The sequence below is a fragment of the Oryx dammah genome, unplaced genomic scaffold (assembly GCF_014754425.2).
Source record: "Oryx dammah isolate SB20612 unplaced genomic scaffold, SCBI_Odam_1.1 HiC_scaffold_11, whole genome shotgun sequence".
NCBI classification, from domain to species: Eukaryota; Metazoa; Chordata; class Mammalia; order Artiodactyla; family Bovidae; genus Oryx; species Oryx dammah.
In genome coordinates, this window is record NW_024070195.1 from 7,696,152 (window position 1) to 7,709,427 (window position 13,276).

Here is a 13,276-nt window from a genome sequence, read left to right on the forward strand (position 1 = left end):
AGGGGGGCGCCCGAGCCGGGCCGGGCCGCGCGGCCGCGTGGGAACCCGGGGCAGGGGGCGCGCGGGCGGAGGCGCTAGGCGCAGGGGGACCGTGGGGTCCCCGGACGGAGGCCCGGGGGTCGGGGGGAGGTACTGGTGTTCTCCCCAAAGTCTGTGAAGGGAAACCGTGTTCAGAGCCTGCCAAGGCCACTGCCCTCACTGGAACCCCAGTCCCCGAGGGGGGCTCCCTAAGCGCTCGCACGGCCGGGGGGTGGAGGGTGCAGGCAGAGAGAATCCGGACCCTAGGAGCCCCCCCGCCCTTTTCTTTTGAGTACGGTGTCCTTCCCCAATGTTCCAGAATTTTTGACAGTTCAAACTGCTTTTTACCATTCCCATTTCATCTTCTGGTTCGGGGGGGGGGGAAGTATCCCCCTCACATTCCGTTTATAAGATATAATTTGAGAGACTGTATTTAATTTGCCACAAAATGATTAAAGGCGACTCTAGTTACCTTATAGTTTAGTTGGAGTCCCCTGCAGTCGGATGACTAGGAAGTTAGAATTGTAGAGAATTAGGAAAAGAAACTGCACCTAGAAAATTCGGAAATAGAAAATGGGGAAATGTGTCTGTTTCAGAAAAAAGATTACTATTGATTTGATCTCAAGAAAGGCAAATTGTGAATAGTCCATTGCAGATAAAACTTAACAAACTGAAATGACAAAATTAATCTATTACAACTCCAAATCGCATATTTAATTTGTTAAGAGTTCACTGCAATGCCAAATCCCATATAAACCTTGTGTGCACACTATGTATTTGTTATGGTCAGGGCCATTGGGTTAAAAATGTATTGTTAGTAATTTTGACTTAGCCAGTGACACAAAGTAGAGTCGATAATCATCAAGCTATCTTGATTTTTATCCTCTGACAGATTAAGTATACTTTCACATTTAAGTGGATGTTTTTTTTTATTCAAGTTTCAAACTTACATTTACATACGTTTTGTGATTGCAGTCCATTAGATGTCAATTAAATTTCATGACAGAGATGATTTTATCACATCGAAAATGAAAAAGATTGTATTATTTCATTGCAAGGTTGGAGGCGTAGTGTGCTAAACATTATTTCAAATTTAGGTAGCTGTTGGCTGATCTTTGCTTTTGTGACCAAATCTAGTTTTTAATGGGCATATTCCTCTCTTTACATGACATTACTTTTGGTTACAAGCTCGCTATTATTGAGTATTCCATTTTTAGTCATTCACATTCTGGTGCATTAAGCTTTTCTAAGCTCAGCTGAGCTAGAGGTAGGATTTCCTCCCGGGAATTTTAGGGGTCAACCCTAGGAAGGAAAACCTAGATATCTTTATGGAAGCCCCAGGGAACAATTCAAGTTTGCACAGATGGCCAGCAGAGTGGGTGTACGGTCGTTCAGCATTTTTATTCCTTAAAAGGGGAAAGCACTTTGGTTTTTATATGAGAATTTTTTTCTGCATCAATTTTTTTTGTTTTACCTTATCCCTCCCAAGTTGAGCGTGGCTCCGTTAACCAGTCATTTGTGCCTGCTTCTTTAGGGATGTATGTGGAATTTCTGAGCCTCAGACTTTAAACGATAAATACCTAACGTTCTTTAGGTCTAACCCTGAAAACCGTCATTACCCTGGTCCATCCTCTCCTGATCACTTTTCCATAGAGTTCCAATCCTTGCTTCCTCTATTGCTTTCCCCCCCTCCTCTATTGCTTTCTAGCACCCGAGGTCAAACTCTGGTTTATGGTAATTACTCCTTTCTTTCTGGCGACCCTGGGGCCAGATCGCCTGCTCAGCCCCGAAACCCCCTCTCCAGACCCGAAAGAGCCGTCTCCTCTCGGCCCCTAAACTGTCAAAGCGGAGCCCTAAGGGTTAAACTGCGCTCGCAGCTCGGGCTCTGGGAACCACCGGCGGGCACGGCCGTGGCCTCTGGAATAACCTTGGCTTTCCTCAATCTTTTAATAGAACATCCGCCACCAAAGCGGAGTTTCAGTTCAGGGTTTGTAATGTGTCCCCTTCCACCCTTCAACCCAACACCCCTCCCCCCCTCCCGTTTTTTTTTTTTTTTATAAAGTTGTTTTTCAAAGTTAATGAGTTTCAAGTTTCACAATGACTTTCTCCTTCCCTCCACGCGTTGCTGAGGAAACCCCCTTGGGGTCCCCCCCCCGCCCCCGGGCCCGCCCTCTCCCCTCCCCTCCCCCTCACGGCAGGGGCTGGGGGCGGGGCTGGGGGACCCCATGACGTCAGCGGGCCGGCCCACATCCTGCTTTAGGAAAGTAAAGAGCCGGTACCGAGCTGCCGCCGCCCCGCCCGTCCCCGTCTCTCTCCCCGGCCCAACCGCTCCCCCGGCCGCGCGGCCCGGCCGGGCCTGCCCGGAGCCGCGTGACCGGCGGGCCCGCCCCTGCGCCCCAGCCGGGCGCCAGTCCCCGAGCCGGCGCGACCCCGGGCTCCCGCCCCTCGCGTCCCTAACTCCGCCCCGGGGCCCCCGCCTCCCGTCGCTGCGGAGGCCGGGCGGGGCGGAGCCGCGGCCCCGGGCTCGCCCGGCCGGGGAGACCCGGGACTCCGATCGGGCCCCGATCCGGGGCGCCCAGCTCGCCCCTAAGCCAGGGCCGGGCCCCGCGGCCGAGCCAGTCCGACCTGGCCGCTGCGCCCGAGGGTGACCCCGCCGGGGGACCCCCGCCCCAGCCCCGCCCGCGCGTCGCAGCCCGCGGTCTCTCCGCCTCCCGCCCCCGGGGATCCCCTGCCGCCCCGCCCAGCCGCGGGAAAGCCTCCGACCTTCGCCCTCCCTCCCCCGCGCCGCCCCGGCCCGCGCTCCTCGCGTCGCCCCTAAAGACGCTAAACGTGCCCTACTCTGCCCCCGGGGAGAGGTAAAAAGCCCGCGCCCGCCCTCCTCGCCCCACTCCCTGGCCCCGGGGGCGCCCACCCGCCCGCCCCGGGGGTCCCCCCGCCCCGCCTCGCCGCGGTGCGCTCCCCCCCCACCCCGGACACCCGCTCCCTGGCGGCGGTCATGCCGCGGCCCCGGGCGCCGGCGAGCGCGGCCGCCTCTCCCGCCCGGCGCCTGCGGCCCCCGCCCGCGCGCCCCGCGCTTCCCCCGCCGCCCCCCCGGCCGGCTCCCCTGTTTAATATTTCAGAGCTGGGCGGTGAGAGTGCCAGTCGCCGGCCTTTAGTGGTGGCAGCGGCTGCTGCTGCTGCTGCTGCTGCTGCTGGGGCGGCGGCGGCGGCGGGGAGGGGGCCGGAGCCGGGGGGTGGGGGGGGGGCCCGGGAGCCGCCGCGGGAGGAGGTTCTGTTTGTGTTTGGGGTTGTCAAGTGAAGGAGGGCGCCCAGCCGCCGCCGCCGCCGCCGCCGCGCGGTGGTCGTGGAGATTCCGAGCTGCGGCCGCCGCCATCAGCAGCGCAGCTCCGGGGCTGGCTGCAGCGGCGGCGGCCCCGCCAGGCGTCCTGGCAGCAGGTTCGGCGCGCGGGCTCCGCGGGCGGGGGGCGCTGCCGCTGGGAGGGGGGCGGTGGCGTGGGGAGGGAGTGGGGGCAGGACCACGTCCCTCTCTGCGGGCGCGCGAGTGTGTGTGTGTGTGTGTGTGTGCAACCGCCGACCTTGCAGAGGGGATGGCTGCGCGTGAGGGAGACACTTGCCACTTCTGGGCGCCCTCGCGGCCCGTGCTGCGGTCCTGCGAGCAGAGCAGGTACGGAGGAACCCAGCCTCCCTAGCCGCGTTCCAGCCGCGGGCGCATTTTCCAAGAGGCTGGCGGTGGGGGTGGGGGGGGTGGGGGTGTGGGGGGTGAGGGAGACCAGGCCTCGGCTTCCAACCTCCCGGCTTTGTGGCTTGCTTTTTTTTCCCCCTTTCGTTCTTTGCTCGAAGTGCCTGTTTACTCCAAGCCACCTGGGTAGTTTTCTTTCCGGGTTGGGAGTACGCGCCCACAGCACAGTGGGGTGGGTGGGGGGCGCGGGTCCGCTCCGGATCGCCCGGGGGTCGGGCTGGCGGAGGAGTTGCTGCTGAAGAGGGGAGGGGACGGGAGGGGAGGGGGCGGTGGCGGCGGCGGCGGCGGCAAGGAGGAGTCTCCGGACTGCCGCGCTCGCCTCCTCTCGTCTTGTTCCTCCTCCTGCCGCTCTCCGCATTCACTCTGGGCTCCTTCCTGAGCTGGCACTTCAATCCCTCCACCCCCCCTCCCCCCCGCCGCCCCGGCTCCTGGCATGTGAAGCGCTTTGTTCAGTGCAGCGTTGCAGAGGGGTTTTCCCAGGCTCCGCCCTCCACATTCATTCATGTTTTTTCTCCTTGCAACTGTCTTTACGCTTTTTGATCGTGTCATGTTTTTGCTCCATGTACTATTTATCTCTTTTGCTGTAAGGCAACCGGTTCGTCACTCATCTTCGTCGCTACAGTGCTGCTGTCTTTGGAAATACTCAGTCCTCCTCCCCCCCTACCCCCCACCCCAAGGATTTACACTGGGTTGGATAGCTGGGCTCAGTGGAGAGGTAGTGAATAAGGTAGCACAAAGCTGTTACTGATTGAAAATTTGTATGTGCAAATTGGAATATTTTCTGTGCAGGTTCCTCATCTTTTAGTGTCACGTGATTGAATTACAGTCGGAGTTCACGCTTTAAAAACTTCTAAATATCGTGACCATTTAAAAGCTTTAAGTTGGGAGTTGAGCATTCCTACTATTTATTCGGCCTTGACGTCTCTAAATTCTCTCTTGAAACAGCAGCTTTGTCAGTTGAATGGTGGATGCTTTTAATACAGGGCGTTGTGGAGCCGTATCTTTGATAGATTGTGTAGCACAGCGCTGCTAGATGAAGTCCACAGTATTGGGCCATCATATTTTATATTCTTTCCCATGCAGTTCAAAAATTGCAAATAATGTTTTTGTACAGTGCCCGCATACAGCCTTATCAAGGATAAAATACTGAAGTTAATTATAGCCTTCTTTCCTTCTATTCTCTGCTGTACTGAAACCATAAATTTCTAAAACCTTATAGTGGTTATTAGATACAGTCTTTCCCACACAGGCATTCTTAAGAAGAATTAATATTTGATATTTTTGTGTGCCAGCAGTAAGCAAAGCATCCACATGGTTCCTTCAACAACCCATTGAGGGGGAATGCTATTTCCTTGTTTTACAGTTGGGAAATCTGATACTCAGAGAGGTTAAGTACCTTAAATGAGGCCACACAGCAAGCTTTGAGCCCAGTCTGATTTGACACCGAAATATTTATTAACAGTTGTGACTTGTGCGATAGAGCCTTTTGAGTAAACCCCCTGGAATAGGTCTTACCTCCAGCCAGGAAGTAAGCACTGAGGGTCCCTGAGTCAGGGGGTGCCATGTTTCTTAGTTACTGACTATGGGCTCAGTTCCTTTACCTCTTTCTCTTTTAATTTTCTTATCTATAAAATGGATAAATGATAGTTACCTAAGCAGTTACCATTAGGGTTAAATTAGGTAACGTGTAGGAAGTACATAGGCACACAGTAGATTCTCAGTAAGTATTTGCTTTTTTTTCCCCCTACAGTATTGGATGTTATAAAAGTCTTAAAGCGTTTCTGTTCCATTCTTGTGTCATTGCTTAGCGATCAAACATAGTTTCACGTTCAGCATTGTCATCATGGGCTTTGCTTATCAGTTGTATTGCAGAAAGTTAAAACTAAGATTTTAGCTCAAGGATCCTCGAGTATCTCCTGGGAATCTTTCTGGGAAAGAGATGATTTAGTTTTGGATTAGTGTTTTGGCATATTGTATTTGAAATTGCACTTTTTAAGATGTGTAAGTCAGGTCACGGTTATGCTGCAGTAACAAATAACTCCCAAACCTCAGTGCTTAAATCAGCAAAGATCTCTTTTATGTTTATGCACCATGATCGTGTTGCATTGGCAGGAGCTCAGCTCCGTGTTGTCAGACGTGCGGTCTACAACAGTGCCTGTCTTATGGCAGAGGAGGAAGAGAGCACTGTGGGATCTTACTTTGATAACTAAATGCAAAGCCTGAAAATGACGCCTGTCTCTCCACTCACAGGTTATTGGCCAGAACTGGTCACACATTCTGGCTCAACACAGGGAAGCAGAAAGAACAGTCCTAACAGGAGCCTCAAATGGAAAACCACAATAGTCGGGGAACAGCCCCAGTGGCAACCACACTTATTTACCGAATTAACCCAGTAACACAAAATGAATGAAACATGGTCCTTGTCCCTAAGAAATTTATAAATGGGCAGGCATGTACTGTATACAGCAAAACCCTTTTATAACCTGGTGATGTTGCTTTAAAACACAGTTCACTGAATTTTTTTTTTTTGTTAAAGGTACAGTGATCTTTTTTCCCTCGTGTACTTAATGGGAAGCCCAGATAATGACAAAATGACATGTATTGTGTTTAATTAAGTCATCTTTTGCAGAGGCTTTCAGGTCGGTTACCTTTTGTTGAGTTTAGAATAGTGCTGTATTATGCAATAACTTCTGAAGTGTCTTTTTCCTTTGAAAGTAGTGAAAAACGGTAAAACATGACTTTTTTTTTTCTTTTTTAGCATGGATTAATTGATGGACCTTGGGTTTATGGAGCTACCTTTGCATGACCTGCCCTTCCTACAGTTTCTAAGAAGAAAAGGGGGCCTCTGAATCAAAGAAGATGCCTCGAACTAAACAGATTCATCCCAGAAATCTAAGAGGTAGGGCTCTGCATTAGTGGGAAGGAGGCTTTGTAATAAGTCTTTAATCAAGTATCTCTTTGCTGGCAGCAAAGGCAGCTTGTGAGATGGTGACCCTGCCCGGTGGTGGGTCAGCTCCACCTGTTCTCTTTCTCTCGTTCCCTTCCTCTTGCGCTGCACAATTCCTGTCTCTCAGGAGATGCTTCAGAAATATTTGTTAAATGAATTAATTGGATTCGACAGAATTACAATGCCTTCCCAACCATTAGGGTGGGTATTAAAGTCTGAGATTTACAGTCTCTCAACAGGCACCTTTTTGGATTGAGGAATCGGAAATAAATGGTCAGCTCTTCTTTGCCCACTGGATCACCTTGAATTACTTTTCTTCACCCCGCCCGCACACTTGTGTTGAGATTTATTTTTGTAGCAGTGTTATATTAGCTTGAGAAGTAGAGAGGCGTAGTTGACATTAACGCAGACCATTATGTGCAGAACTAAGGAAACAGGCACACCAATGTATTTTCCATAGGGAAGCAGTCAAAAAACATATATATATATGTGTATGTTTATTTTATATACATTTCATATAAAAATGAGCATTTCCTTTTAACTGTGAAGAGGTACTTAAGTATTAAGAAAGCCAACCTATTTTAGCTTATTGTTTTAAAAGATTTGTATTGTTCTAATGTGTTTTATCCACTGGGAGCAGTAATTATCTTTTATAGTTAACTTAGGAGATAAAAGTATAGCAGTGTTTTAAGCAAAGAACTGTTAAAGCAAATAATTCCAACCTGAGTGAAGTATCTTCTGAAATATTTACTATTACAGAAAAAAATATTCTCAAGCACATGCAAGGTAAGAAATGACTTAAATTGGACAAATTAATCAAGAATGTTCCTTGGTTGAAGTAATTCGGCTGGTACCTGTAAGGTGGTAGTTGAAAATGTGGCCAGTCATGTGGCCTCCTTGAGTCTGCAAACAGTGCTTGCCTAAGTGGGCTAGAAGTCTCTGCTGGCTCAGGTGAACGCCTTGGCCCGAGTTCAAATTGATGATTCTAGCACCAGTGTTCAATGAGGTGAGGATTTAGAGGGAGTACAGTGAGTGTTGTATGTCAGAGTCGGATGTTAGGGTCACATAGAAAATGTTGCAGACGGACTGTATTTACCTGTCTCTTGCACTAGAATCTGAGCGCACCCAAAGTCAGGACTTGGTGTCATTTACTTCTATAGGCAGAGCCTCCATGCTCACAGCCAGCTGGGGCAGGCATTTGGAGTCTTGAGCCTAGCTTTTATAACTCATCTGTCCAGAGAGGGTGCCCTGTTCTATTGATCCGTGTGCTCGAAGGCAACCTTGGGGCTGGCAGGGGCCCCAGCCTAGCACAGCTCCTTGCAGCTAAAAGGAGGCCACACATTTGTTGAAAGAATGAATGCATGATTGGTTTGAAAGTATCATTCATTAGGTCATAAGCACTAAATGCTTGTTTTTCATATTTAAAATATATCCTTGTTTTTAAAAATTGGAGGATAATTGCTTTACAATGTTGTGTTAGTTTCTGTCCCACAACATCTTTGCGTCAGTCATAAGTAAGCTTAGATCGCCGCATCTTGAGCCTCCCTCCCGCCCCGCCCACACCCCACCCATCTCTGTCTCACAGAGCACCAGGCTGAGCTCCCTGTGTTTCATAGCAGCTTCTCACTGGCTCTTGTGTATACAGTAGCGTATATATGCCAGTGTTACTCTCTCGGTTCATCCCACACTCTCCTTCCCCTGCTGTGTCCACAAGTCGGTTCTCCACGTCTGTGTCTCTATTCATGCCATAAAATACATCCTTTATTATATCCTAGATAACTTGGCTGTCTGGAGAAATGAAGATTTTTAGGCCATGGTCTTTTCCTTTTTGTATCAAATGAACATACAGCTCAGTAGGTGTTCATTGAACATCCTCCTGTGTCCCAGGCCACAGGGATGATCTGATCATCAGAGGCAGGCCATGTGAGAGGACACGGGGGGAGAGAGCAGCCTTTCGGAGATTCCCTCAGAGCTTGGGCGTCATGTTACAGCCCAGTCTTGGGGGCTGGTTTGGAGAGGGGCAGGGTGGGAAGGAAAGGTAACCTCTGAACTGAGTTCTTAAGGCTGAGAGGTGACACAAGAAGCTGTCAGGACAGCGGGAGTGCATTTCATCCTGGGGTAGGAGCTGGCGAAGCCGCTTGGGATCCAGGCTCATCTAAGTTACGTCCATGCACATCAGAAAAAAGCAGGAGTGGGGAGGCTGGAGTAGAACTGGGAGGAGTCAGATTATGAAGATCCATGAAATGTGTCTAAGTTCATAGAGGATGGAAAATGAAAAGTTTTAATAGGAAAACTTGCTTGTTTTCTGGAACTAAGATATTTTTAAAGTTCTCAACAAGAACTTGTGATAAATTGTGTTCGGGCCCATGGGTGAGAGTCTAAAACGTTACGATCTCTCAGCCACTGAAGAAAAGATCAGAGTGGATTAGGACAGATGATGAAAGTGACTTTGCTAAAGCCATGTGGGGGGACTGGCAGGTTGGCCAGGCCCAGGGGAGGGGCGCTTCGTGGAAGGCGTGATGCTTGAGCCAGCCAGCTCATTTACCTGAGGAGGAGGAGGGCCAGGCTGTTCCCATTGGGGAAGCCCAAGTAAGCAAAGCACAAAGGCAGGACCACCTTTACAATTTCCGCTTTCCTTCTAAAAATGTGTGTGAGGACTCTGTGCCCAGGCACAGTTTGGGGGTTAAAGTGAGCAAGTGAACAGTAGCTACTGAAATGAATTTTTCAGCATTTCTTGCTGACCCTTGAACAACAAGGTTTTGAACTACATGGGTCCATGTGTGTGTGGATGTTTCTCCGCTGTGGGTTGGGTGAATCCTCGGATGTGGAATCTCTGGGTACGGAGGGCTGACTACTAGGCCGTTTTATTTATGGGACTTGGGCATCCTCAGAGGGTGGTGTTTCTAGGGGCCCAGGCCCAGGACCCTGCAAATACCGAGGGATGACTGTATTTTGTATCTCAGTTGTGGGGTACATCTGAAGTACCACGCTTGCATCACTCTACCTGTACCCACTGTTTTGGCTTCCAGCAGCCCTGTCTCGTGAAGTTAGCTCTGCCGTGGGGAGAGACCAGCTCGTCACTCACCCTCTGGGCAGTGTCCTCTCAGGGGTTTCCATGAAACACGTCACCTCTTTTGAGGCTTCTTCAGAAAATAGCCTGGGAAGTACTTTTCTTGTGCCTGGTCATTAAGTCAGTAATTAAAACTTTATACTTAAATCTGAAATCATATATTAATTGTGCTTCCACGGCAGTTTTCAAATATAATTTTTCTTTGGTTTATCGTTGGTCCTTCAGCTGGGGTTGGTATAGTCCCACAGACGTGCAGAGTCACAGGATAAATGCATGCAACTTTCTAGAATATGAAGTTTCCTTGGAACAAGCATGTGTGTGTGTGTGTGTGTGTGTGTGTGTGTAAGAGTGTATTTGTGTGTTGAGGTGTCACACATGTATAAAGAAATACTTACAGGGCTCTGTCATAGAGAAGCATAAACGATTTGCCTGGATTTAAATTAGGCACAGGCTTTCCTGGTGGTGTTAGTGGTAAAGAACCCTCCTGCCAGTGCAGGAGACACAAGAGACAAGGGTTTGATCCCTGGGTGGGGAAGATCCCCTGGAGGAGGGCATGGCAGCCCACTCCAGTGTTCTTGGAGAATCCCATAGACAGAGGAGCCTGGTGGTCTGCAGTTCATGGGGTCGCCCAGAGTCAGACACAACTGAGCAACTTGGTGGACACGCAAGTCAGGCATAGGCTGTGCTCCCCTAAGGAGATGGCGTTTGCATCTCTCTGATGCTGGAGGTTCTTCAGTTTAAAGAGCAGGAGAAGAGCTGGTATATTAAGGATGGGACGTGAGTTTGGGGTGTTACGAAGTCAGAGTTCTCTATCTGATGGTGACCTGTTGAGTGTGAGAGTGGCTGAGTTCTGGTCTCTCCTCCTCAGGCCATGTAAACCAGGCAGGACCTCTGTCCTTAATGCCTGCCTGCATGGTGTGTGTGTCGGGGGGAGCGGGGAACATAGAGCCTTAAAGGTGGGCTTGGTGTTTGGAAGAAAGGCTTCATGTTTTGTCCCAGGCGAAGGGCTCCTGGCCACCATGTGGGAGACCCCAAGGCCAGCTCCCATCGGGTCCTGATGAACGTGACTGTGACTGTGCCTCCCTCCCCAGCACTCCTTCCCTACCAATCAGCCCCTTCCTGGGTCTTTACTGGGACTCCTGGGTAACATGGAATGGAGGAACTGGGGACTTGCAGGGGTTCCATCTGTCCTGTTTAGATAAAGAGCTGTTTTTGTGCTCTGCCAATCACCACTGTGAAAGTTTCAAAGCTTTGGGTGGGGGGAAGAAAGAAAAAGAAAATAGGTGTTAACCTTTTTTAGCTGTATTTGGGCCCAGGGTTTCAAAGGCTCATCGGCTTGAAGATTGGAAATCAGTGTGGAAAATACTAAGTATTAACCTTTGCAAAACATATTTTGAGAATTTGGTGGGGCTGTTTTTCATTTTTATTGGTTGACTGCATTTGGCTCTGAACCCACTGCAGAAGACGAGGGCTTTTTTTTCCTTCTCTGAGCTCCAGCTGTATCATAAGGTGAGAAGGAACACTTAGGAGGGTGATCAGAGCATGGCCGAGACCACACGTGGGGCCTGTGGATGCCCATCGCCTTGGAAGATGACGTCCAAAGCCCTGAACTTAGCTGGGACAAACCCGCCTCGCCCTGGGCTTGTTCTCCTGTGTGTCTGCCGGCCGGCCATTCGCCATCTCCGGAGCTCAGCGCACAAAGGGAGCATTTCCCAGCATTTGCATGTGGCCCATCTCTCTGGACAGTGTCCATCCCCTTCTGCTTCCACTGTTTCTTTACTGTGTGGGAGGAGTGTCCGCTGAAGAGTTCACTTCTTCAAGTTTCCTCCGCTTTTCCTCCTCTCCCCCTGCCACCCATATCCCCAGGATACAGTGGGTTTCCATTGCTTGTGTCTACAGGTGCCTTGTTGGACTTTGTTATTCCATCCTAATTACTCTACAGGGACTTCCCTGGCAGTCCAGTGGTGAAGACTTTGCCTTCCAACGCAGGGAATGTGGGTTTGATCCCTGGTCAGGGAGCTAAGATTGAGCATGCTTCCTGGCAAAATCAAAACATAAACCGCAGAAGCAGTATCGTACCAAACTCAGTAAAGATTTATTACTAGTAATTCTGTAGACCTGCCATCTTAGCTGGGTGAATCATGTGTCAGAAGAGACAGGTTTAGTCTTCTGTGCTCAGCTAAATCGCATTCATGTTAGCTTTTTAGCAAACTGCGGGTTTGTACTCATGATATTTGTTTATGTTTTTGACCTTAAGTAGCAAATGCTTCTTATAATTGGTAGCCTCTGATTAAGAAACCTGCTCTAATATAAATTTTGAAGCGCTCCAAACAGATGGAGCAGGTAGTTATTACTAACTTCTGTTTCATGTGAAATTTTGCCATAGGATTTCTAGCGTTCATCCCTAGTACTTTTAGTTAATTTAATGGTGAAGAGTTTGGCTTTATGCTATCACGGACTAGCCGGGTGGCCTTGGGCAAGCTGGGAGTGTTGGTTTCCTCTGTCTGTAAAACAGAGATAATGCATGTGAAGATTTGATGATGTGTAAGCATTTGGGACAATGGCTGACACTGGATAGACAGCCAGTCCAGAGACCTGTGTGTTACTTTCGGTGAAAAACTCGTTTATGTCCGACTCTTGAGTTACACACAGAACACCAGGGGATACCTGTGTGAAGGCTCTACCTGCATTTTGAAAACTGCATAAAGGAGGCTGCATCCATGCTCAGCGTTGGTCACCGGCATGCCGCCTTCTTGTCCTGACTCCTCGGGGCTTGGGATCTGGAAGAGAGAGGTCAGTGCAGACAGTCATTCGGGGAGGAAAATTCTTAGCCGCCGTGCTGCCGCTGAACTCATTCAAACCTCAGCTCCTATCTTGACAGCACTGAGTGAAGTGAAACTGGTTATTTGTTCTGTCTGCATGTAGTTCTCAGGCCACTGATCGTGAGGTCTCTGGTTTATTATCACCGCACTGTTGTTAAAAATGACGTCGCCGTCACGTGGGAGAGCAGTGACATACTCTGGTTCTTCACGACCAGATCCATCTACCGAATACATCTGGTAGATGTGGTCCCATCTCTCTACTCCCTGGCTCCTCCTGGGGGAGAGCACAGAAGCCAGCTGGGACCCCAGGTGTAAGCTCATCAAGTGACTGTTTGCATTCCTATCAGTGTGTTGATAGGAGCCCAGTCTAGTGATTGTTTTCTAAAATCTGACTGTGAATAAAATCTTTTCTTGTTATGTGGGGATTATTTGATTGAGCTTTATCTATAGAATAGGCTGAATTTTGATGATTTTTCAGATGTAATTCCAGCTGCTTGTGTGGTGTTTTTTTACATTTGAATGTTAGGTCAGCACTTCTGTGCCGACAGCCTCAAGATTTGAGAAGTTAGAAATTTTGTAGGGCAAACCGTCCCGTGGCTTGTAAAAATAAATTCTGTATATGACTGTAGCTAGAAAGGAAATATATAACAAAATATAGTTTTGATGAGAAAGGTGAAAAA

General features: G+C 49.6%; 1 protein-coding gene across 4 annotated transcripts in view; it reads left to right on the forward strand.

The window, feature by feature from the left end:
• The window catches only part of HIVEP1 (HIVEP zinc finger 1), a 137,615-nt gene that overhangs the window by 978 nt on the left and 123,361 nt on the right, over positions 1-13,276 (forward strand). For 2 of the 4 annotated variants that reach the window (XM_040249347.1, XM_040249351.1), the window contains exons 1-3: positions 2,788-2,873; positions 5,050-5,051; positions 6,516-6,656. In XM_040249347.1, coding sequence (XP_040105281.1) covers positions 6,617-6,656 — 40 coding nt within the window. In that variant the 5' untranslated portion in view covers positions 2,788-2,873; positions 5,050-5,051; positions 6,516-6,616. Of the gene's footprint in view, positions 1-2,787; positions 2,874-3,553; positions 3,683-5,049; positions 5,052-6,515; positions 6,657-13,276 lie in introns of those variants that run through there. The other 2 variants (XM_040249350.1, XM_040249348.1) reach the window with 2 other exon arrangements.